The 22551-nt window shown below is 42.5% G+C and overlaps 1 protein-coding gene and 1 pseudogene across 12 annotated transcripts in view; both read left to right on the top strand.

Moving 5' to 3' along the window:
* The window catches only part of FRAS1 (Fraser extracellular matrix complex subunit 1), a 552940-nt gene that overhangs the window by 477226 nt on the left and 53163 nt on the right, over positions 1–22551 (top strand). For 8 of the 12 annotated variants that reach the window (XM_049709348.1, XM_033406458.2, XM_004280170.3 and 5 more), the window contains 9 exons: positions 5145–5269; positions 5554–5694; positions 7527–7754; positions 10856–10969; positions 12688–12838; positions 14399–14558; positions 16653–16821; positions 19747–19993; positions 21242–21586. In XM_049709348.1, coding sequence (XP_049565305.1) covers positions 5145–5269; positions 5554–5694; positions 7527–7754; positions 10856–10969; positions 12688–12838; positions 14399–14558; positions 16653–16821; positions 19747–19993; positions 21242–21586 — 1680 coding nt within the window. Of the gene's footprint in view, positions 1–3852; positions 4033–5144; positions 5270–5553; positions 5695–7526; positions 7755–9351; positions 10291–10855; positions 10970–12687; positions 12839–14398; positions 14559–16652; positions 16822–19746; positions 19994–21241; positions 21587–22551 lie in introns of those variants that run through there. The other 4 variants (XM_033406465.2, XM_033406466.2, XR_007477155.1 and 1 more) reach the window with 4 other exon arrangements.
* Positions 9544–10510, top strand: LOC101284608 (pre-mRNA-splicing factor SPF27-like; annotated as a pseudogene).

Genomic DNA, 22551 nt, shown 5'->3' with positions numbered 1-22551 from the left:
GGGAAGCCTGAGGTCTTCTGCCAACATTCCGTAGGTATTCTGTAGGAGTTGTTCCACATGTAGATGTATTTTTGATGTATTTGTGGGGAGGAAGTTGATCTCCATGTCTTACTCCTCCACCATCTTGAAGGTCCTCCCTCCCATATCCCTTTTGATCACATCCCAGTGGCAAGGATGTAGCTACACAAAGCTGTGAGGTTGCTGGGAAATCTAGACCCTAACTGGGCATCTAGTCACTTAACTAATAGTCCGCAGTTGTATTTTTAAGTAGGGGAGCAGTAATATTGGATTTAGCAGTCTCCAGCACACACTCGTTCTCACCTTCAGGAAACATTTATTGAGTAGCTGCTGCAGGAGAAAGCTTAGATTTTGGAAGTGGGAGACATGTAATATGTGCGAATGTGTTTCAGTAGTTGTGACGGCAACATGTGAGAGGATATTAGGAGCCAAGATGCTGTGAGTCCCACCTAAGAGAGGTCTGAGGGTGAGTTAAGAAGGACTTCCCAGAGGTGATGCTTTAGCAGAGGTATTCTTTGGCTTCCTCTTTATCTCAGCCTCTCCATATGGTGACACCAACCAGAATAAGCTGCAGTCAGTGTCTTAGTTTGGGTTCTCCCAAGAGCAGAGGTGTGTTAGTCTGCTAGGGCCACCATCATAGAGCACTGCAGACTGAGCAGCTTAAAACAGGAGAAATCTATTGTGTCACAGATCTAGGGGCTGGAAGTCTGAGATCATGGTGTTGGCAGGGTTGGTTCCTCCTGAGGGAAGGCTCTGTTCCAGACCTCTCTCCTGGGCTTGTAGATACCTGTCTTCATGTTCACATGGCATTCTCCCTCTATGTGTATGTCTGTGTCAAACTTTCCCCTTCATCTGCAATGATCCTATTTCCAAATAAGGTCACATGGTGAGGTACTGAGGGTTAGGATGTCAGCGTATGAATATGGGGGGCATAACTCATTCCACAACAGGAGGCTTGAAGAAAATCTGAAGCAGAGAAGCTGAGAATCTCCTACAGCCTGAGCTTGAGGTGGGAGCAGACAACAGGCGTAGAGCTATCCACAGCTGTGCTGAAAGCCAGGAGGGCCAGGGCGATCTCCTAACATCCCATTAGGAAGGCAGTTTCTTCAAAGATGCTTTTTTCTCAAACCACTTCCCTGACCTGGACTGAACTTTCTCTAATGTGCTAGCCCTCCAGGGGAATTGGAAAAACTGACAGGGTCAGTGTGGGTCTCCGTAACACTTCCAGGTACATAGTTTAGCCAGCAGGTTGGTGACTGAAAACACTTTGGGTGGGATTAAAAGCTTTCAAGGTATTTCAAACAGTAACTACCTGCTGTGACAGCCAGTAGGGACAATATGTTATTAGAAGCACCATCTTGCAGGTGAGTGAACAACTAAAGTCTTCCAATACCCAATTAGCAACAGCTAAAACAAATTTTTTTAAGTGTACAGAGATTGAAAATCTGTGCTTAATAGGACCTCTTAGATATTAACTGTAGTGGATGAACTAAATTCATTCACCATATGTTTTGAGAACCTACTGTGTGCCAGGCACTATTCTAGGTGCACATTGGTGAAGAAACAACAAAATCTTGTCCTCTTGAAGCTTACCTTATAATGCCGTTTGTTACCCTCCTGCACTTAATTATGGATATCACTTAAATGATAATATTAAATACACCATCAAAATCAATATTTCAGACAAGAAAAAGGTTATAGTCAAAAAATTATTCTATGATTCAATTCAAAAAAATTATAATGGTATTTCAGTGGTAGAACTATGATTGGTATTGTGATTCTTTACTACTTTCCTGTGTTTTTCACATTTTCTTTAATGGACATGTATCCCTTTTATATTGAAAAAAAAATTAAAGGATAAGGGTGAAATCCAAGAGGCTCCTTGTCTAGCCCGGAAAAGCTAGATACGTTTTACAAAAAGTACTCCTAACAGAATACAATATATATATATGTATGTATATATATACATACATATATATATGTGTGTGTGTGTATATGTGTGTGTGTGTCATTTCAACATGTAATCACGTAAGAAAAAAAAAAGTACTCCCAGCAGGCCTAAACTGTGGAGGTGGACAACCTTGAGTTCCGGTCTCAGCACTGCTCTCTTATGAGCTGTGTGACCTCAGATAGGTCACATTTCTTTCCTAATTTTATTAGTATCATAATCTAGAAAAATAATGCCAACCTTGACCTCCCAGCACTGTTGAGATAAAAGTCTATATAAGCAAACCTGAAACAGTGTTCTGCACATGGTAGGTACTCAATGTTTGCTACATTGAATTGGGAAAGACCCACTAAGATCAAGCCCAGAGCTCTCATGCACTGCTAGCGGGAATGTAAAACATTACTACCACTTTGGAAAATAGTCTGGCAGTTTCCTAAAAAGTTAAGCATACACCTTACATATATTCCCACCCTCCCACTCTTAGAGATTTACCCAGGAAGAATGAAAACTTATGTCCAGACAAAGACTTGTGCATAAGTGATCATAGCAGCCTTATTTGTAATAGCCCCAAACTGGAAATAACCTAAATGTCCATGAACAGGTAAATGGATAAACAATCGATGCTATAACCATCCAATGGAATACTACTTGGCAATGAAAAGGAATGAACTATTAATACATGCTTCAATATGGATAACTCAAGAACAATTATGCTAAGTACAAGAAATGCATAAAATAGTATATACTGTATGATTCTATTGATAAAAAGTTAGAGAAAATACCAGCTAACCTATAATGACAGATGACAATTCATTTGCTTCTTTGGGATGGGGTAGGGCACAAGAAAGGGAAGGATGGAAGGATTACAGAGTGTCAGTTAAAAACTTTTGGGGTAATGGATACATTCCTATTTTGACTTACGTGATGGTTTCATGGATGTACCAAAGATAAGGAAATAAAAACACTTTAAATATGTATAATTTATTATATGTCAATTTCCCCTCAATAAAAAAATGTTAAAAAATAAAAAGATCAATCCCAGCACTGCCTTCCCAAGAGGAAGGAAGATCTACCACCTTTCTTTTTTTTTTTTTTTTTCCAGTGCTCAAGGTTTTTATTGGGGGACAGGTTACATGGGTACCCTCTACCTAGTACAAACCAAAACTGTAGAATCCCAGAAGGAAAGCAAGTGTTCAGCATAAACCAAATTGTACAAATAATCGAGGCACAGAGAGTCCCTCTTATCAGTTAGAGTGTAGGCATCCTTCGTCTAGAACATACCAAAATTCCATGTTCCTAGAGAGAAGCTGAGAGCCCATCTTGCAAGCTGGCATTTCTGATGGCAGCTATAGTCCTCCTAAGCATGTTAACTTTTTCCCGCCCACTTAACTAATGAGTTCTACCACCTTTCTTAATCAGTCTTAGACTCTCATAAGGGGAACAGTGAGTTAGGTGACCAGTTGACTGTGAGAATCCACACACGTATTTCCCCATGAGCTGTGAGAGTGGATTCACAGCAGGGGAATAGGTTTAAATTTCTCAGTGCAGCCAGTCTGAAGTTATTAAACTTTTAAACAATGGTATGGATTTCTGTCCAGAACCACAAGACAAAACTGTAAGATAGGGGTCGGGGGAGCTACATTTTTTGCCTGTCTAGAGCTGATGTAACAAGCACGAACATAAATATAAAATGCCTCATCAAAAAATGAACACCCTAATATTCAGGAGGCTATTTTATCTGGGTGACAAATTTCAGATGATGAAGAGAGCTGCAAATATAAACCGCGCTGGTTGATGTGTTTTATTTTTAAGATAAAGCAGTGATATTGATGTCACAGTTAAATGTAAAATAGTCAAAGGAGAATCTCTTTGTTTTTTTTTTACAGAAAAGACTAAATGGTATTGCCAGGATTAACAATGACAAATAATAAATCCCAGGAAGCAGCAAATGAATTTCAGGACCAAAGCAAAGGACTAGATTAAATAGAGGACTACTGTAACACCCAGAATCAGAAAGAGAGAATTTGTGCTGAGGGACTAAAGGATATGATTCTGTTTCAGTCTTGGCTGCCACCAGAGGATGGACCCCAGAAGCCCTAAGATAGAAGCAAGAATTCTGGGTTGTTTTGCTAAATATTGTGGGGCATCTGAAAACATAGAGATATTATTCATTAGTGGGATACTTTGGCATTATTTGAAAATCACATTTCAGATTTTTTTTTTTTTTTACTTTTAGAATGACTCTGAAAAAAATTAACAAGTTTTCTCTGTATCATGTTATTAAAAGACACTGGTTTTCTAGGTCATTTTAGAGTTGAGAAAGAATGATTGCTCAAACCTCAAATTCATGCAGTAAGCTTTGTTACTTCCAGCCTGGCCAGAGTGGTATATGAGAAGCTAGAATCATAGATCCAAGAGTGAAAGGGACCTTGAAGAATATCCAAGGACATTATGGGTGCCGGGGATGGCTCACTAGTCACAAAAACAAGGCTGTTTAGCCAAGCCCTATAACTCCAGTGTTTAAACGCTAAGCCATCACACAATATTGAAAATTAGGGCAGGGCTTCCCTGGTGGCGCAGTGGTTGAGAGTCCGCCTGCCGATGCAGGGGACGCGGGTTCGTGTCCCGGTCCGGGAGGATCCCACATGCCACGGAACAGCTGGGCCCGTGAGCCATGGCCGCTGTGCCTGTGTGTCCGGAGCCTGTGCTCCGCAACGGGAGAGGCCACAGCAGTGAGAGGCCCCCGTACCGCAAAAAAAAAAAAAAAAAAAAAAAAAATGAGGGCAGGTTTTCAGAAAGGACGACGAGGCTATGGGAGAATATAAAACTTAAGAGCGAGGAGTTTGGAGAATAAGGCAACGGCCCTACCTTTCACAGATTTGACCTGCATACATAAACCCCAAGAGAAAGGAGAATAACATTTATTGAGCACCTGCGGTTACCTCAGCACATAGTAGAAGCCTAGATAATTAAGTTAGCATGTGCTCCCACAGAACATATGCTGTTGTAGGGAAGAAACACACAAGCAGCTCTAACCCAAGGTCTCAGAGGGCAGCATGTCAATGCTATAAGAAAACTACAAAGGGCTCTCTCTGGTGAGTGTGCCATTTCCCTCACCCGAGAGGGACGGCTAGCCTCTTGACACCCTTTCTCTGGTTCTGTCGTCTTCTTTTGCTAGGTATCCAGATTAGTTCCTTTACTCAAGCTGACCTCACTTCAGGACGCGTTCAGTATATCCACTCCAGTGAGACCGAGAAGCATTCGGATGCCTTCAGTTTTACGCTCTCCGATGGCGTCAACGAGGTGGGTGAGGAACTTGCTTCCCTCCTTGATGGGTATTGATGCAGTGCCATCATCTTTGATTGGAGGGTGCTGAGCCACCGGTGCCGTGAGAGCTTCATTCCCCTCTGCTCTCAGCCCAGGGCACAGGCAAAGAGAACTCTATCTTGCCAGAGAGAACTCACTTCTGGGTTCCTAGCTGGTCAGTCATGCCAGGAATGGTGTGAAAGGGAATGCAGAGAGCGCCTACCTTCTCCTCGGGTGGGTGCTGGGGACAGGTGACCCACCTGCACTCTTCTGCCATGTAGGTGACTCAGACTTTCCACATTACTCTTCGCCCTGTGGATGACTCGCTGCCCGTTGTACAGAACTTGGGGATGCGGGTACAGGAAGGTGTGAGGAAGACCATCACAGAGTTTGAGCTCAAGGCGGTAGATGCAGACACAGAGGTAAGAGTCCTCCCCTGGGTTGTCCGGCCGAATGAGAGGCTGATCTAGTGGCATCTATTGCTTTGCGACAGTGCATCCTGAAGGTGGAGTGGGATGGTGAGTGTAGTGCAAGCATCCTTGAAGGATTAAAAACCAGAACATACCATGGCCTGCTGGAGAAGAGAAACTAAATACATTGGAAATCAAGTTGTTTTTCAACCCTTTCTGAAACCCTAAATACATTTATTCTTTCCTATGATTACGTGCAACAATCATTTTTTTTTTTTCGGTACGCAGGCCTCTCACTGCTGTGGCCTCTCCCGTTGCGGAGCACAGGCTCCGGACGTGCAGGCTCAGCGGCCATGGCTCACGGGCCCAGCCGCTCCGCGGCATGTGGGATCCTCCCGGACCGGGGCACGAACTCGTGTCCCCTGCATCGGCAGGCAGACTCTCAACCACTGCGCCACCAGGGAAGCCCGCAACAATCATTTTAACATGCTGATTTTTGTTACGATCCACAGAAAATTAGGTAGATGACATTTCATATAGTGTTTTTATTACTCCCTATTAGTGAACAAGGAATTCCTTCACCTATACACTTTTACCTCCTTTACTGAGACTTCAGTGGGTGACAACTAATTATTGCAATTTGAGCATTCTCAAAGAGCCAGGCTTTACACAGTCAAATAGGGCATGTAGAGACTAAACTCTCCCTCTCCTAATGCTTTCTAATTAAAGTATCTAACATGCTGATATGATTTAGCTTCCATTAAGAGTACCACGCACTTATTAATTAGTTCTATGTATGCCCTTCCCCGTGCCAGCATGCATTCATTTATTTATTCGTTCTTTCAGCAAATATTTATTACCTGCTAAGTTCCAAGGTCTGCTCTAGATGCTAAAGACAGCGCTGTGAATAAAACAGATCAAAGTTCCAGCCTTAGGGAGTTTACAACCTTTGGTTAGGGGGACAGACAATAAAGAATGAAAGAACGTAGAATATCATGTCAGATATGATAAGTGCTAGGAATAAAAATAAAGAGACAAAAGCAATAGTGATTGATGGGTGTGCTGTTTCAAGCAGAGTGGTCAGGGAACGTTTCTCTGAGACAGGAAGAGACAGGAAGAGAAAGAGCAGGCCATGCAGTTTCCTGGGAGAAGCCCTTTCCAGGCAGAGGAATCAGGAGGGCAAAGGCCCTGTAGTCAAGTGTGCTTGGAACATTTGAGTTGCGACACAGCAGCCAAGAGTCTGGACCCCAGTGAGCAAACAGGACAGAAGGATGAGGCCAGAGAAGAACCGTGGGACCAGGTCACAGAGGGCCTTCTTGGCCCAGGTCAGGCCTCTGTATTTTATTCCAAGTTGGTGGGAAATCATTGGAGAGTCCTGAGCGGGTTTTCTACCTCTTTATTTTTCCTTCTGCATGTCACCCTGGAAGCAGCCATTGGAAATGGGAAATTTGCTTCTGTTCTGATGCATATGAGATTCTATATATAAGAGTTTTGGAAAAGTGTATGTGGGTTGGGGGGAGGGTGAATGGAAAGGAAATGAGTAATTTTAAAAGGTCTAGTTTTTAATCATCCGAAAGGTTAAAAATTCAGGTTTTCCCCTATAACCCTTAATGGGCAAATTTAAACGTCATCTTAAAAGGAAGGCACCAGAATATAAGTTCGATTATAAAAACCAATATAATTTCTCTCCTTAGCTTGATTTTTGGTATCTATAAAGAAAATGCAATCTTTGTTTTATAAATGTCTTTAGGTTTGGCTGCCCTTGACCACCTGTGGCCATCACTCACACCTCTGGCTTCTGTTACAGAATTCCCTTCTTCTCTTGCCTTTTGCCTCCTTGACAGGCCGAGTCTGTCACATTCATGATCGTGCAGCCCCCGCATCATGGCACCATTGAGCGAACCACCAACGGGCAGCCCTTCCAGCACACCTCCACCTTCACCATGGAGGACATCTATCAGAACCGGGTCCGCTACAGCCACGACGGCAGCAACTCCCTCAAAGACTGGTTCACCTTCACCGTTGCTGATGGGACGAATCCCTTCTTTATTATTGAGGAAGGAGGAAAAGAGGTGAGGGGCGAAGACCGTGGAGAGGGAGGCATAGCAAAGCATGCCAGAGGCTGTCTGGAGGCAGAACATGGCCTTTTTAGACCAAGGATAACATTGTTTGAGTTTTGGTTCTGTCACATACTAATTGGGCCTTGGGCAAATTACTTACCTTCTCTAAGCCTCAGCTTTTCATCTGTAAAATGGGCACAGGAATGATCACCAGCTTCAATTAGCCTAAGGATCAACGGAGGTAGTCCATATAAAGGGCTTAACACTGTTGGCAAAGAGTGAGTGCTCAAGTAAATGATAGTTATTGTTATTATCACCGCTATTATTTCTCCTCTTCCTTTTCACTCACCCTTTATTCCTTTCATTTTTCTTTCATCTGGTTTTTCAATAATATCACATGGTTCCAGATTGTCTCCTGAGCCAGCCAGAGTTTCTCTATCTCATGAAGAATTACAGTCAAGAGTACGGCTTTTGCGTCCAAAAGACACTGATTTAAATTCTACCTCTGTCACTTACTAATTGAGTGTCTCTGTAAGTCATTTCACCTTTCTAAGCCTCAGCTTCCCTGTCTGTAAAATGGGGATGATACCTACCCTCCTGATACACATGGAGCATGTAGCCCAGTACCTTACACAGGAAACATAGGAAATATCTGATAAACTGTGGCTGTAATCATCATCATTGTTACCATTTTAGGACCAGCTTGTGAAACAGGTGAAGATGATTTTCTTTTGAGGTCATGAAGCTGTTAAGCTTTTCTTCCTTAGGAGAATTGCTTCCTTCTAACATTCAGATGTTCAGGAAACTAAGAGCCCCCTCCCACTACCTTCCCCACCATTTTAACTCATTTTTAGAAGATTTCTTGCAGTATCATAACCCTCCCCTGGGAATAACTGCAACTCTGGAGAAAGGTGGACTCATGGAAACCCCTGCATCTCACACAACTATCTGACTCAGCAGAAGCAGTTTTAGTGAGCATGTTATCACACCCTGCTGTTTACTTCCAGGATAACCAAGGGGTCAACTTCTTAGGCCTGCAGAGTTTTTTTTCCCTACTTTGATGCTGAATGATTCTTTTCCTGACAGATCCTCTGGCATGCTTTAGAAACAAACAGCCCGTGAGAAGATCATTCTCAGTTGGCCAAGGTGTCAGTGGGATGGCTCCTGGGATTTCCCTGCCATTTCAGCACCTGCACTGCCTCTCCACCTGGCAGGTCATCACGTTCGTTTTCCCTCTCCCAAACCGTAACTGCTCCCCAGTTAGTTTGATTTTCAGAAGAGAAAAAAGATTTAGGAATTAATCAGCAAGAGGGTCACCTCTATGATAAACATAAAAGGTCACAGCAGATCTCCAGAGGGACCGTGTCATTTTGAAAATGGAAATTATCTAGAAGGAGGGTTGTAGAAGATTGAAACACCAGCATCTTGCTGTCCTGTATGTCAGCTTGCTGTATCTGCTCAGAAACAGGGAGGTGCTGGGTCAGACTCCCCATGTGTGTTTGAATGTATATGTGTGTATCTGTGTGAGAATGAAGTTATAAACCGAAATTTCTTTGTATTATTCCCACACTTTTATTCTTGATTTCTTCTGCCCCCTTTCCCCATGTAGACAGCTCTCTCTCAAAAAAAAGGAAAGAAAAACAAAAGGAAATCTCTTCCCATGAAACATCTTTTCACATCTGACAGAATCCTACCTGGAGACTTTGACATTAACATTTTGATTATGAAATTCATGAGAAGTCCGACCAAAACAAAATGGCCGGGCAATTTCTAGCGAGCGCGCCTTCAGAATTAACTTAACAGGAGCCAAAGCTGATGAGCAGGTGACGTCATTACGTTAGCGTCGGGCGCAGGAGTATTTAAGTGAACCTGAGCCGGCGCAGATTCGGAAAACTCCGGCAAACCTAAGAATGGCGGGTACGGGTTTGGAGGCCGGAGGGGTTGTGGTGGATGCGCTGACGTATTTTGACCGAGGTTATGAAGCGCCTGGTGTGCGGGAAGCGGCTGCGGCATTGGTGGAGGAGGAAACACGCAGATACCGACCTACCAAGAAGTACCTGAGCCACCTGAGAGCCCCGGATTATTCCACTCTTGAAACCAACATAATGAGAAATGAATTTGAAAGATTGGCTGGTCGACAACCAATTGAACTGCTCAGTATGAAACGGTATGAACTTCCAGCCCCTTCCTCGGGTCAGAAAAATGACATTACTGCGTGGCAAGAATGCATAAACAATTCTATGGCCCAGTTAGAGCATCAAGCGGTTTGAATTGAGAATCTGGAACTAATGTCACAGCATGGATGCAGTGCCTGGAAAGTGTATAATGAAAATCTAGTTCATATGATTGAACATGAACAGAAAGAGCTCCAGAAGTTAAGGAAACATATTCAAGACTTAAACTGGCAGCGAAAGAACATGCAACTCGCAGCTGGATCTAAATTAAGAGAAATGGAGTCAACTTGGGTATCCCTGGTCAGTAAGAATTATGAGATTGAAAGGACTATTGTACAATTAGAAAATGAACTCTTTCAAATGAAGCAGCAACATGGAGAGGCAAACAAAGAAAACATACGGCAAGACTTCTGAAAAAGACTAATCTGGTGGGTAGAAAGGAAGGCATGTTGGGCTTTCACAGACGATCAGACATCTGAACTGTGAAAAACAACAGCATCTTATGGAAATCATCAGTGGTTAAATGTTTAGAAAGCATAGAATGTGGACTGTTATACTCTGTACATTTCAGCAAAATAAAAAATTTCAACATGGTGGAAAAAAAATCATGAAAATTTTAGCAAGTTATTGAAAGGGAAATATTTTGTTTATTGTTTCACCTCAGGGCAGTATTAAACTCAACTAAAGAAGGCATAGGTGTGTGAAAACCAACTTCCATAGCAGGTGAAATTCCAGCAAGAGTTCTTATATTGTTTCTACTTTATCCATCAACATTCTCCCTGAAGCCTCATGCCAAGTGGTGATAAGCAATGGAAACTTGCTCAGTTGCCCATTTTGAAGTGTCAGCAGATTTCAGGGGTCCCAGCCTTTGTAGGTCCTAGACCTGACGTATTTCAGATATGTGTGAATGATAAGTTTCCTTTGTTGCTTTCACCACAGATCATGACAGCAGCACCTCAGCAGTTCTGGGTAGACATCCTCCCAGTAGATGATAGCACCCCTAGAATTGTTACCAACCTGGGGCTCCAGTGGCTGGAGTACATGGATGGCAAGGTAAGGCCTTTCCACCTGCCGCAGACACATTAACTGACTTGGGCTCGATCCTATTCATGACAATATGAACAGAACTCTTGTTCAACTCATGTTTATCCCTCCCTAAGTGAGCTGATTTGTTAAGATTGCTGAGCTCCATGAGTTTGGTTCGAATTGTATTACAGTTTAAGATATTCTTACAAAATGACCCCAAAATATAGTAGCTCAAACAAGATAGAAGTCTTTTTTCTCACATAAAGTACAGAAGTGGGGAGGCTAAGGCTCCACATGACCATTCAGAGACGCATGTTCCTTCTATCTTATTCTTCTGCCGTCACTGGGTTGTTGCTACTGAGAGCATAGCCAAACCTCTTCAGCTATTCATCAGTATTCCAGCCCATGGGAAGAGGAAAACAGAAAAGTGGAGGGCAAGGAACTTCATTTTAAGCAAGTGGTGCAGAAATTAAACACATCATTGCACTCATATTCTTTTGACAAGAAATTGGCCCTATGGCCCTATCTGTTGCATGGGAGTGTCTAGCTGGGTGGCTAGGTGCTCGGTTAAAAGTTTGTTAACTAGAAGAAGGGAAGGGTGGATTTTGAGAAACATCTGGAATATGCCACAGATGAGAAGGAAGTGAGTTTTTTTGTAGGTAAGTATCCTCAGAGGAATTCTAGAAATTTAAATTTTTTTCTCCTTTTCCTAACTCTCAGTTTGGTCATGTTAAGACATGTCGTAATTCTCACCTGGTAACCTGTCAAGCATTAAATCCCCATCCCCACCCAAACACACACAGTTCTTCAGTTCAGATTGGAAAGACTTTTGTGTGTGGTATTCCCTCTAGGATGTGGATTTTCTCATCTCCATGTTGCTGATTTGTTGGTTGTATATGTAGCAGTGAGGCTATAGCTTTCCACTGAACTCATTGAGAATTTTTAAATATATGAAACAAAATTAGAACAGATTCCGCTTATGCCCTGTTTGATATTTTTCTCAATACTCAGAACCATCCTGTTCTCTTCTTGGCACTCTCCAACTGGTCTTCTACCTTCAACTCTTACCCTACTGCCGTGACTCTTATCAAATTTACCAATGACCGAAGTCACCAATTTCACCAAATCCAAAGGTCACTTACATGCCCTTATTTTACTAGGTCTAGTAACACTTAATACTGTTGACCACCCCTTTTTTTCTCTCAAACCTTTCCTCTTACTAAATATTTGTTGGGTGAATAAATGAGTGAATCAAAATTTAGCCAGTATATTTGGGCAATATTGGGATATCATATATTTATCTTACTCAATTTCAAGCATTGTAATCAACTTCTATAAGGTATAAAGTGGCCATCTTCCCTGTATTGTATCATTCTTTCAAAGTTCCAACTTTCTTTCAAGGCCACACTCAAATCCCACCACCTCAAAGCCCCTTTTCCATAGTCCAGATGGATTTCCGTAATCGCTCCTCCCCAAAAGTGTGTAGCACTCTTTTCGTATATCCCATTACAGCTCTTGCCACAGTTACCTTGCTCATAAGCCTTTCTTTCCCAATAAAGTGTGAACATCAAGGGCAGAGGCTGGGATGGTTTCTATCCTCATAATCTCTTCAATCCTGACAAAGTTTACCAGGCAATAAATGCACTTAGTAAATCATTGTTGAGCTGAATTAAATCTGAGTCAGAGGGTCTTGTTCCTGCTTTATTCCCATCTCAGGAATTAAATGTAATGGGTTTCTATTCCAGGCAACCAACTTGATCACCAAGAAGGAACTGCTGACCATGGACCCAGACACAGAAGACCTGCAGCTTGTCTACGAGATAACCACAGGCCCTGAGCATGGCCACATGGAGAATAAGCTGCAGCCTGGAAGAGCTGCTGCTACTTTCACACAGGGTGGGCACTCTTAGAGCTGAGAGGTGGGAGAGGTCTCTTCTGACACCACTCTCCTTACTTCCCTGATCTTTCCCACAACTACTGCCAGCTACTTACCCCCAAGTAACCTATTTACAAACAAATAGATCTTTCAGTGTCTAACCATCCAACTTTGGAATTTTACTTCTCCTGATTTTTTTCCCCTGTTTCTCTGAATTAATGGCAAAAAAAAAAAAGGAAGAAAGAAAAAGTTTATCTTTACCAGGCTTCCTCAGCTCCCAAATTGCTTTAGGTTTGGCCAACTTTTCTGGAAAGGATCACGTGATACTCCTGGGTTTTCTTTCAAAACAGAAATAACCACCAGACTTTATGAAAGATCTGTGACCCTTTGTGGTTTACTTTTTTTTTTTTTTCTATTTTGCGGTACGCGGGCCTCTCACTCTTGTGGCCTCTCCCGTTGCGGAGCACAGTCTCCGGACACGCGGGCTCAGCGGCCATGGCTCACGGGCCCAGCCGCTCCGCGGCATGTGGGATCTTCCCGGACCGGGGCACGAACCCACGTCCCCTGCATCGGCAGGCGGACTCTCAACCACTGTGCCACCAGGGAAGCCCTGTGGTTTACTTTTTATCTCTAAGCGTTATAGATTTTTTTTTTTAAGTCTTCAGCAAAGAAAAAAAAATCAACATGGGTAGATTGTTCAACAGAAATAGTTTCCTGTTTGGAATCACATCAAGCAGACCATTTTGTATTTTAGTTGCTTATAAGCTTTTCACAGTCTTCTAGACGACTTCTTTTTTTTTTTTTTTTGCGGTACGCGGGCCTCTCACTGTTGTGGCCTCTCCCGTTGCGGAGCACAGGCTCCGGACGCGCAGGCCCAGCAGCCATGGCTCACGGGCCCAGGCGCTCCGCGGCATGTGGGATCTTCCCAGACCAGGGCACGAACCCATGTCCCCTGCATCGGCAGGCGGACTCCCAACCACTGCGCCACCAGGGAAGCCCTTCTAGACTTCTTTTGAGGATGCATCTGATTGGGATCAGTCGTTGTACAACTGCATCTTACAATTTATGTGCCATATTTCCTTTTTCTCCCTGTCCTCAATCTTTTGTTCTCTCCTAGCCACATTTTATCTGTGCCTTGTGTGTGGGCTGTTTTAATCCAACCCCAGCTTTTCTTGGTAGCACATACCTTCCAAAGAACGTTTATTTTGAAAGAAGCAGGGGTGGGTATGAGCATATATGCACAGCAGACGAGCTCAAAGACTTCTCTGTTGGCTCTAAGATTTGCATTTCACATTCCATAGACATTTATTAAAGTGCTTTTTTGCCAAAACCCTGGGATTCTCATTTTACAACAGCATAAGGGTACTTCTATACATAAAGATGGGTCTTTTGTTATACAGGATCTTATTTTAAAATCTGGCAGAAACATTTATTTTTAACACTACTTACTATCCCTTTTTGTTCTTGGGACAATACGTTTTGTCTATAACCCATTAGAAGAATAAAACTGGGTGTGTCAGTAGGAATCTGTGAGGCTGTCTTTACATCCCCGGGTTAATTCAGTGTCTTTTTTCTCACAGAGGACGTGAACCTGGGGTTGATTCGTTATGTGTTGCATGAGGAGAAGATCCATGAGATGATGGATAGTTTTCAGTTTCTGGTGAGAGACAGTAAACCCAATGTGGTCAGCGACAATATCTTCCATATCCAGTGGTCCCTCATCAGCTTTAAACATAACAGGTACAAGCGTGATTGGTGTTCATTCTTGAGAAATGAATCAGGAAAGCAGAGGAAGTAAGGATGAAACACCCTGTGGGTCAGCTCTAATCATCCAATGATGATGGTGGGGTGATAACAAGAATAAAAATCATAGTTACACCAAATATTTCTTGAATACTGTATGTACAAGGCACTGTAACAGGTACTTGACATATGTCATCTTGTTTAATACTTGCAGTTATGAGATGAGTACTATTGTTGCCTCCACAAGAACAAAGCAACAGAGACAGAAATAGGTTAAGTAACTTATCTGAAATCACGTAACTAATAAGCAGTAAAACCAGGATTTAAGTCCAGTGACCTTAAGCCTTGTGCTTTACTTCTTCTCCTGAAAGTATTTGTCCTCTGTCTTCAAGTTTAAAAGATAATCCAGCAGAACTGATAGGGAAAACAATAAGCATTCAGAAAAATAATCACTGGCCCACAGTAACAAAGTCTTTGCCTTCTGTCTACATTCTCCCTGTTCTCAAGCTCCCATTCTCCCCCTAGCTCTTTTGGTGTTCACAGAATCGTATATCTTTAGGGAAGGAGTCATAGCTTAATATAGACAGCTCTTCAAGATGATTTTGTGGTCTGCTGGGGAGTTAAGAGGCAAACAGAGAGTCAGTCACCAATTGGTAAAGCACGGTGCTGATTTTATAGATTAGATTATAACAAGGATTACAATTTTTGTGGGGGAAATAATTCTTTAAATCTACATTTGAGACTCACTATTCTAAGAAACCAACCTCATGATAATTTAAATGAAAATTGGGACTTGGGAGGAAAACTTGATTTTAAGCGCCCCAGATGTAGGCTATTCTACTATTACACACACTTGGAGAATTAGTGGAAAATTAGAATCAATATATATATATATATATACACATACACATACATATATATATATATATACACACATACATGTATATATGTGTGTGTGTGTGTATATATATATATATATATATATCTAAAACACTTTGCTGTTATTTACCTCTTACTTGTAACTCCTTCAAAATTAAATGCACCAAATAAAACTGATGATGTTTTCTGGACAACCCTCTAATGTTTAATGGACTAGACAAAACGAAGGGTCCCCAAGCTGGCAATGAAGACTGACCTCTCAGAGGCACTTTGCCTGCAAGCCTCACAGCAATAAAACCCAAGCCAAAGTCCAATAGCCATACTCAGTGATGAAAAACAAAGCCCAGCTCAGGCCTCACCTGCTTGTGGCTTTTTTCAATAATTATAATAATAAGTTATTTCTCACAGTCCTAGAGGCTAAGAAGTCCAAGATTGGGATGCCAGCAGATTCAATGTCCAGTGAGGGCCTGCTTCATGATGCATAGAGAGTTGAGTTCTTGCTGTAACCTCACATGGCAGAAGGAAGATGGAGCTCTCTTTTATAAGGGCACTAATCCCATTCATGAGGGCTCCACCCTAATGACATAATCACCCTCCAAAGGCCCCATCTCTAATATTGTCACAGATGGGGTTAGGGTTTCAACATATGAATTTGGAGGGGGACACTTTCAGCCTATAGCACCTTGTCACTCCCCCATTGTCATAAAGCTCCATTTGCCTAGACACTTTTCTCACCTTGGCCCAGTTCTCATTTTCTTACCTCTGGCACTGCCCTGGCTCCTTTAAACACTTCCTGGAGATCTGGCCCAGTCACTCCCCACCTGAACCAAGTCATTAATTGGCTTCCAAGCAGCTTTCTTCCGCAGGAACTCACTGACCTATTCTAATCACTCTACCACACTTGGGAGAAATTATTTCTTTGTGTTCTGAAATATGGAGTGCATAGCTCTTATGTGCTGACCATCTTTCAACTCTCTCTGAAAACGGGGCAGATATCATTCTGCATCCACAGCTTCCTTGGTCGCCTGATTCTGTGACTGTCCCGGGTGAACGCATTCCCTCAACTTACAACCTGACTTCTTAAAGGAATCAAACTGCCTCTTCTCGGAACTCTCTGACACCAGTAACCAACCAGAAGAGACAGGCATTAAGCATGTAGATCCTTCACAGCCCTTTCAGAATTTCAGAGATTGCCTTTTTGTGTGCTTCCAGCTACAATGTCAGTGAGAAAGCGGGGTCAGTCAGCATCACGGTGCAGAGGACTGGGAACCTAAACCAGTACGCCATTGTCCTGTGTCACACAGAGCAAGGCACCGCCAGCTCCAGCTCCAGGGTCAGCTCCCAGCCTGGACAGCAGGACTACGTGGAGTATGCCGGCCAGGTAGGTGGGTGTGGGGGGCCTCTGACTCCTGCATTGCCAGTGGGCTGCAGCCAGGGCTGAGACGTGGCTGTCGGCAACTGTGGCACGTCCCCACTTCTTTACACCAGCTCTCTGCCCATCAGCACCCTTCCTCAAGTCACTGTTCTATGTTGCCTTCCCACAGTGCTTTCTTCTTCACAGTCTTGTCTAATCTCCACTGCAGTTTTAACTGCTGTCCAGCTTCTCAGTCTTTACATTTTGCTTCACGATCAAGAAAAGTCTCCAAGGCACCATGTTGTACACTCAGCCTTTGGTATCCTAACCCTTCCTCTCTACCGCCCTTTACCTGAAGGGTAGGGAGACTAGTTGGGGAGTTCTTGGAACAGGATCCATGAGAGATGATGGGAGCCTATACACATTATATATAAATTAGATAATCAGCAAGGACCTACTGTATAGCACAAGGAACTATAATCAATATTTTGTAATAACCTATAAGGGAAAGGAATCTGAAAAAATAGATATATATGTACGTATAACTGAATCACTTTGCTGTACACCTGCAACTAACACAACGTTGTAAATCAACTAGCCTTCAGTAAAAAAATAAATAAATAAAGTGAAGGTGGAGACAAGTGGGTGGATTCAACAGACCAGTAAGAATTGACAAGATTCAGCAGTGGATTAGATAGTGAGACAGAAGGGAGAGATGAATGATGATGTCCCTGGCTGGGGGGGACACCAAGGTGGAATAGGTCTGGTGAGGGTGTGGTCCTGGCTCTGCTTTGGACATGTTGAGTGTGAGTTGCCTTAGAGACAATAAGTTGACAGCTTTATGGGTTGGTAGGAGAGTGCAGAGAGGAGTTCTGGGGTAGACACACACACACACACACACACACACACACACACACACACACACACACGTTTGCACATCTCTATGTTACAGCAGTGGTAATTAGCACCAGGGTGTGAATGAAAGAGAAAAAAGAGAGAGTGAAAGCAAAAGGGAAAGGACCTACTGTATAAATAGTAAACTCCTTTAGGGCAAGATGCCCTGTATGTGTCAGATTTAACTATTGCACAATACCTGGTACTTATTAGGTATTTATTAAATGTTTTTTCAAAGTAGTTTCATTATTCTTATGGCATAATAAATCTCTGTAAAGAGGAGTGGGCTCTCTCTTTGAGGCATTTCAGCTGGACTAAGCTAAAGCCTCATGTCAAATGTATTTTTTTGGGCTTCCCTGGTGGCGCCATGGTTGAGAGTCTCCCTGCCGATGCAGGGGACACGGGTTCGTGCCCCGGTCCGGGAGGATCCCACATGCCGCGGAGCGGCTGAGCCCGTGAGCCATGGCCGCTGAGCCTGCGCATCCGGAGCCTGTGCTCTGCAGCAGGAGAGACCGGAGCAGTGAGAGGCCCATGAACCACAAAAAAAAAAAAAAAAAAGTATTTTTTTAAACTTTTATTGAAATGTAGTTGATTTACAATGTTGTGTTAGTTTCAGGTGTACAGCAAAGTGATATATATATATATATATATATACACATATATATATTCTTTTTCAGATTGAGTATTGAGTAGAGTTATAAGATATATATATATATAACAAGATATTGAGTATAGTTCCCTGTGCTATACAGTAGGTCCTTGTTGGTTATCTATTTTATATATAGTAGTGTGTATACTTTAATCCCAAACTTCTAATTTATGTCAAATTTAAATGAGGAATTGGAATAGATCAGATAAGCTAAGGAGTCTTTTAGCAAAATAATAAAAAAGAGCACATACTTGTGGTTTTTAGGGAGAGACAAAAGGCAGTGTGTTCTAGACCTAAACAGAGACCTATGAGTGTTTCATTTAGTTGGGAGCATTTTAAAATGTGGAGCGTAATAAAACTTAATTTGATTAGTTGATTACATGTGCAATAGTAATTTTCTGTTGATGAAAATTCCATGTTTTTCAGGTTTGTGTGGCCCTAGAGGTTTAGGACTAATTTTTACACATTTTAGCTATCTCAGTTACACAAACTGCAGTCCAGGTCCATTGCCTGTCCACTCAGTTTCAGACTGATCCATAGCTCTGATTCCATTTGAAGGTTTTATCCTCATCTTTTTTTGAAGACAAAGTAAAACCAGAATAAATCCATATAAGTTCACAATTGTATGCATATAAATTAATTTCTCTATTTTATACCAGGCTAAATTAATTCACATTATGGGTCTAGCACATCTTAATGGCAAAAGATTTAATGGTAAAGTTAAAATTCAGTCTGGCTTGTTCACAATGTAACTTTCTCTGAATTCAAACTCCGTTATTCAGTACACTGAGATTCTACGTCAATTTTGACTATACAAGTAATATGGTGATGATAATAAATAATACCTTGTATTTGTTCCATGCTTTAAAGTATACTGAGTGCCTTCATTATATGTTGTCTCATCCAGTCCCGCCAGTAAGTATGTGAAATAGGTATATTATTGTTATTTAACCGATGAGGAATCTGATGTTTGTAAAGTTTCATAGCCTAACCTAGCTTGGAAGTAACAGAACCAGGACTTGAGGCCAGAACTGCACACTCCAGGTTCAAAGATCTTTCCAGTTAAACTTGCCACAAATAGAAGGGGAACTGAGTAATCAAATGACTCGTGCTATCCCAAGTGAGTTAATAAAACAGAATACAAAGAGTTATCTATATGTTTTTCTACAGTCACCACGTGGTGGGAGACACCTTTGCCCTCCACGTCCCTATACAGTAAATCAGCCCCAGCGTACAGAGGAAGAATGGGAAGAGGTGATACAGCAGGAAGTAGGGGCTAGAAGAACCAGCTATTTCATTCAGTGCTTTGCCCACTGGGCTTGGGTCCTCTCTTCCCGTATGCTCTTGGGGAGTGTGGAGCAGGGAAATCTGAGGCACAGCTTAACTCCTTGTTGTTTCCTTTGTGACAGGTGCAATTTGATGAGCGAGAGGACACCAAGTCCTGCACCATCGTCATCAACGATGACGACGTGTTTGAGAACGTCGAGAGTTTCACTGTGGAGCTCAGCATGCCAGCATATGCCCTACTGGGGGAGTTCACCCAGGTGAAGGTCATTATCAATGACACTGAGGACGAGCCCACATTAGAGTTTGATAAGAAGACCTACCGGGTCAACGAGAGCGCTGGCTTTCTATTTGCACCTATTGAAAGAAAAGGTCTGTTGGTGCCAAAGGTGACAAGGAACTATAATAATAGCTAACATTTATTGAGTCTCTTTTATGTGCCACGTGCTCAGGTTCCATATTAACTCATACACGGAAGTATTTCATGTGTATTAACTCATTTAAATCTCCAGAAATCCTAATAACTATCCTACCTACAGTGAGTACTATCAGAAGGCTTCTCATCTCAGTTCAGGTTGTTAGTGCTCCCATTTATACTTAAATGGGACCAAAAGACTAGTTATATTTGGCTCTGCAAATGACTCATGAACCTGGGATTTTTAATCAATCACCCAATCCATAAATATTTAGTAGCCTTGGTCAAGGAGGGTAGTTACAATTTGTAAGAACTGGCTTCCTCTCTTAGTTCTTGGAAGACAGAAAATGTGTTTAAAGGTTTTCCTACGTGAGTGTCCCACGTAGAGCTCAAATGAGAAATAAACTGTGTGTGAGAAATAAAGGGCAATTCTGCAGGGGTGGAAAATCAAAACAAAGATTGTATGGATTTATGATTGTGCAATATTGAGACTTTATAAAACACATGGAAATTAAATCCCCATTCAAAGCCACACCATGACTGTAAGTGATGACGTCGAGTATTTTGTTGCATCTGCTGACTGCATGTTAGTGTGACAGACACTGCAGAGAGCACCAACCCTTGGCAATGCCCCTCGGATTACAAGCAAGCCCCGTTGATTGCTCTGGGCCAGCCAGCCAAGCCCAAACAGGCTGTCACCCAGGGAAGTGGCAACATTAATAAGTGAAGTCATTTGTTCAGGGAGCTGGGGTTTGTTTTGTTTTGTCTTCCTCTTTTTAAACAAGCTTATTTCTCCCTGGGAATTAAAGTGCAGAAGTTTATTCAGAAAGGCAGTGAACTGTGCTCATAGCACTACCTTCAGGACACAATTACTTTGCTGCTTAAAATATCAAATATGTCTCTTATCTCTCCACCCGCTGTGGTCTTAGATGGTGGGCAATGAGTCTTGTGAATTAACAGAGTGCAAAATTCACAGAATAGGAAATCCATTTCAAGTTGTTTAGTGAAGTATCTGGGGTATATTAGATCCTCAAGTGGTTTATACCACAGGCTTAAGAAACTGCAAAGCAGGAAGGTTTCATGTCAGAGTTTGAACAGAATATGGAATATATCAGAGAGAATCAAGCCTGTCAAATTACCAGAGATTTCAAAATCTGAGAAGTGCTCATTCAAATGCTTTGGTTTTCTTGCCATTTGTATTTCAGGGGATTCAAGCAGCATTGTATCTGCAATTTGCTACACGGTCCCTAAGTCAGCTATGGGAAGTAGCCTGTATGCTCTAGAATCAGGCTCTGATTTTAAATCTAGAGGGATGTCTGCTGAGAGTCGTGTGATATTCGGGCGTGGTGTCACCATGTCCACCTGCGATGTCATGCTCATTGATGACAGCGAGTATGAAGAGGAAGAAGAGTTTGAGATTGCCCTGGCAGATGCTTCCGGTAATGCCCGCATCGGAAGTGTGGCGTCGGCCAAGGTGCTCATTACTGGTCCCAATGATGCCTCTACTGTGTCCCTGGGCAACACGGCTTTTACTGTCAGCGAGGATGCAGGTAATGGAGAGCGTCTCTGGGGTTCCCTCATCCATCCCCTGATCCCTTCCTTGAACAATTTCCTCTTAGTTTTGAGAATGCCCTTAGGACATGAGAATGCCATTCCTCAGTGACACCGTTGTCAGTCTGAGGCAGGTACTACTAGGCATCAAGACCAAGAATGGAAGGTAGTGAAGAATAGGGAGTTCCATCCACTTGTCTTGCTCTGGTTACTGATGGCAGGGAGGAATCTGGCTTAGAGTTCACTGGCTGACCTCTGTGGTCCAGAGGGAGGGCGTGGTGCTAAGCATTTTGGCTTGTGAAGGAGGGGAATGTGACCTGTTGAGGAGGGAGGTAAATTATTTAGTGTACTGCTAGCTGCCAAAACAAATAAATGCAAAGTTTCAGTGTCTTAACAAATGGAACTTTCTCGTTCATATAACAGCCCAAGGCAGTCAGTGGGCAGATTTCGTCCACCCAGGCCTCTTCCCTCTTTGGGCTCCACAACGATCTCAGTCTTCTGCGTGCTGCTGTCAGACATCCTGCAAAAGAGGCAGCAGATGTGCTGAGTGTCTGCTGATCTGAGCCCCCTGATCAAGACCTTGCATCTCTTTGAAAGTGAAATTCTGAGGGATAGTAAAAACTAATATTTGGAGCACTTACTGAATGCCAGCCACCATGCCATGTGCATTCCATTCATTCTCATTTATATATAAAAGCAAATGGAGTCCCAGAGAGATTAAATAAATCATCAAAGACCAGCTAATATGACAGAGCTGGATTAGAACCCAGACCTTTCTATTATACCATGTTTCCTTTCCCGTACACCAAATGCCCAGCCATGACTGCTTGTCACCTCTCAGCTTATTGGCTGGAGAAATATGATTGATGGGCTTGTCATGTAGCTTTTCTCTGACCTTGATTGTGAAAAACAGCTAGAAATTTAGTCATGTATCATTAGGACCCTACAAAGTACGTTGTCACAG

The sequence above is a fragment of the Orcinus orca genome, chromosome 4, assembly GCF_937001465.1.
Source record: "Orcinus orca chromosome 4, mOrcOrc1.1, whole genome shotgun sequence".
Classification (NCBI taxonomy): Eukaryota; Metazoa; Chordata; class Mammalia; order Artiodactyla; family Delphinidae; genus Orcinus; species Orcinus orca.
This window is presented reverse-complemented; position numbering and strand designations above follow the sequence as displayed.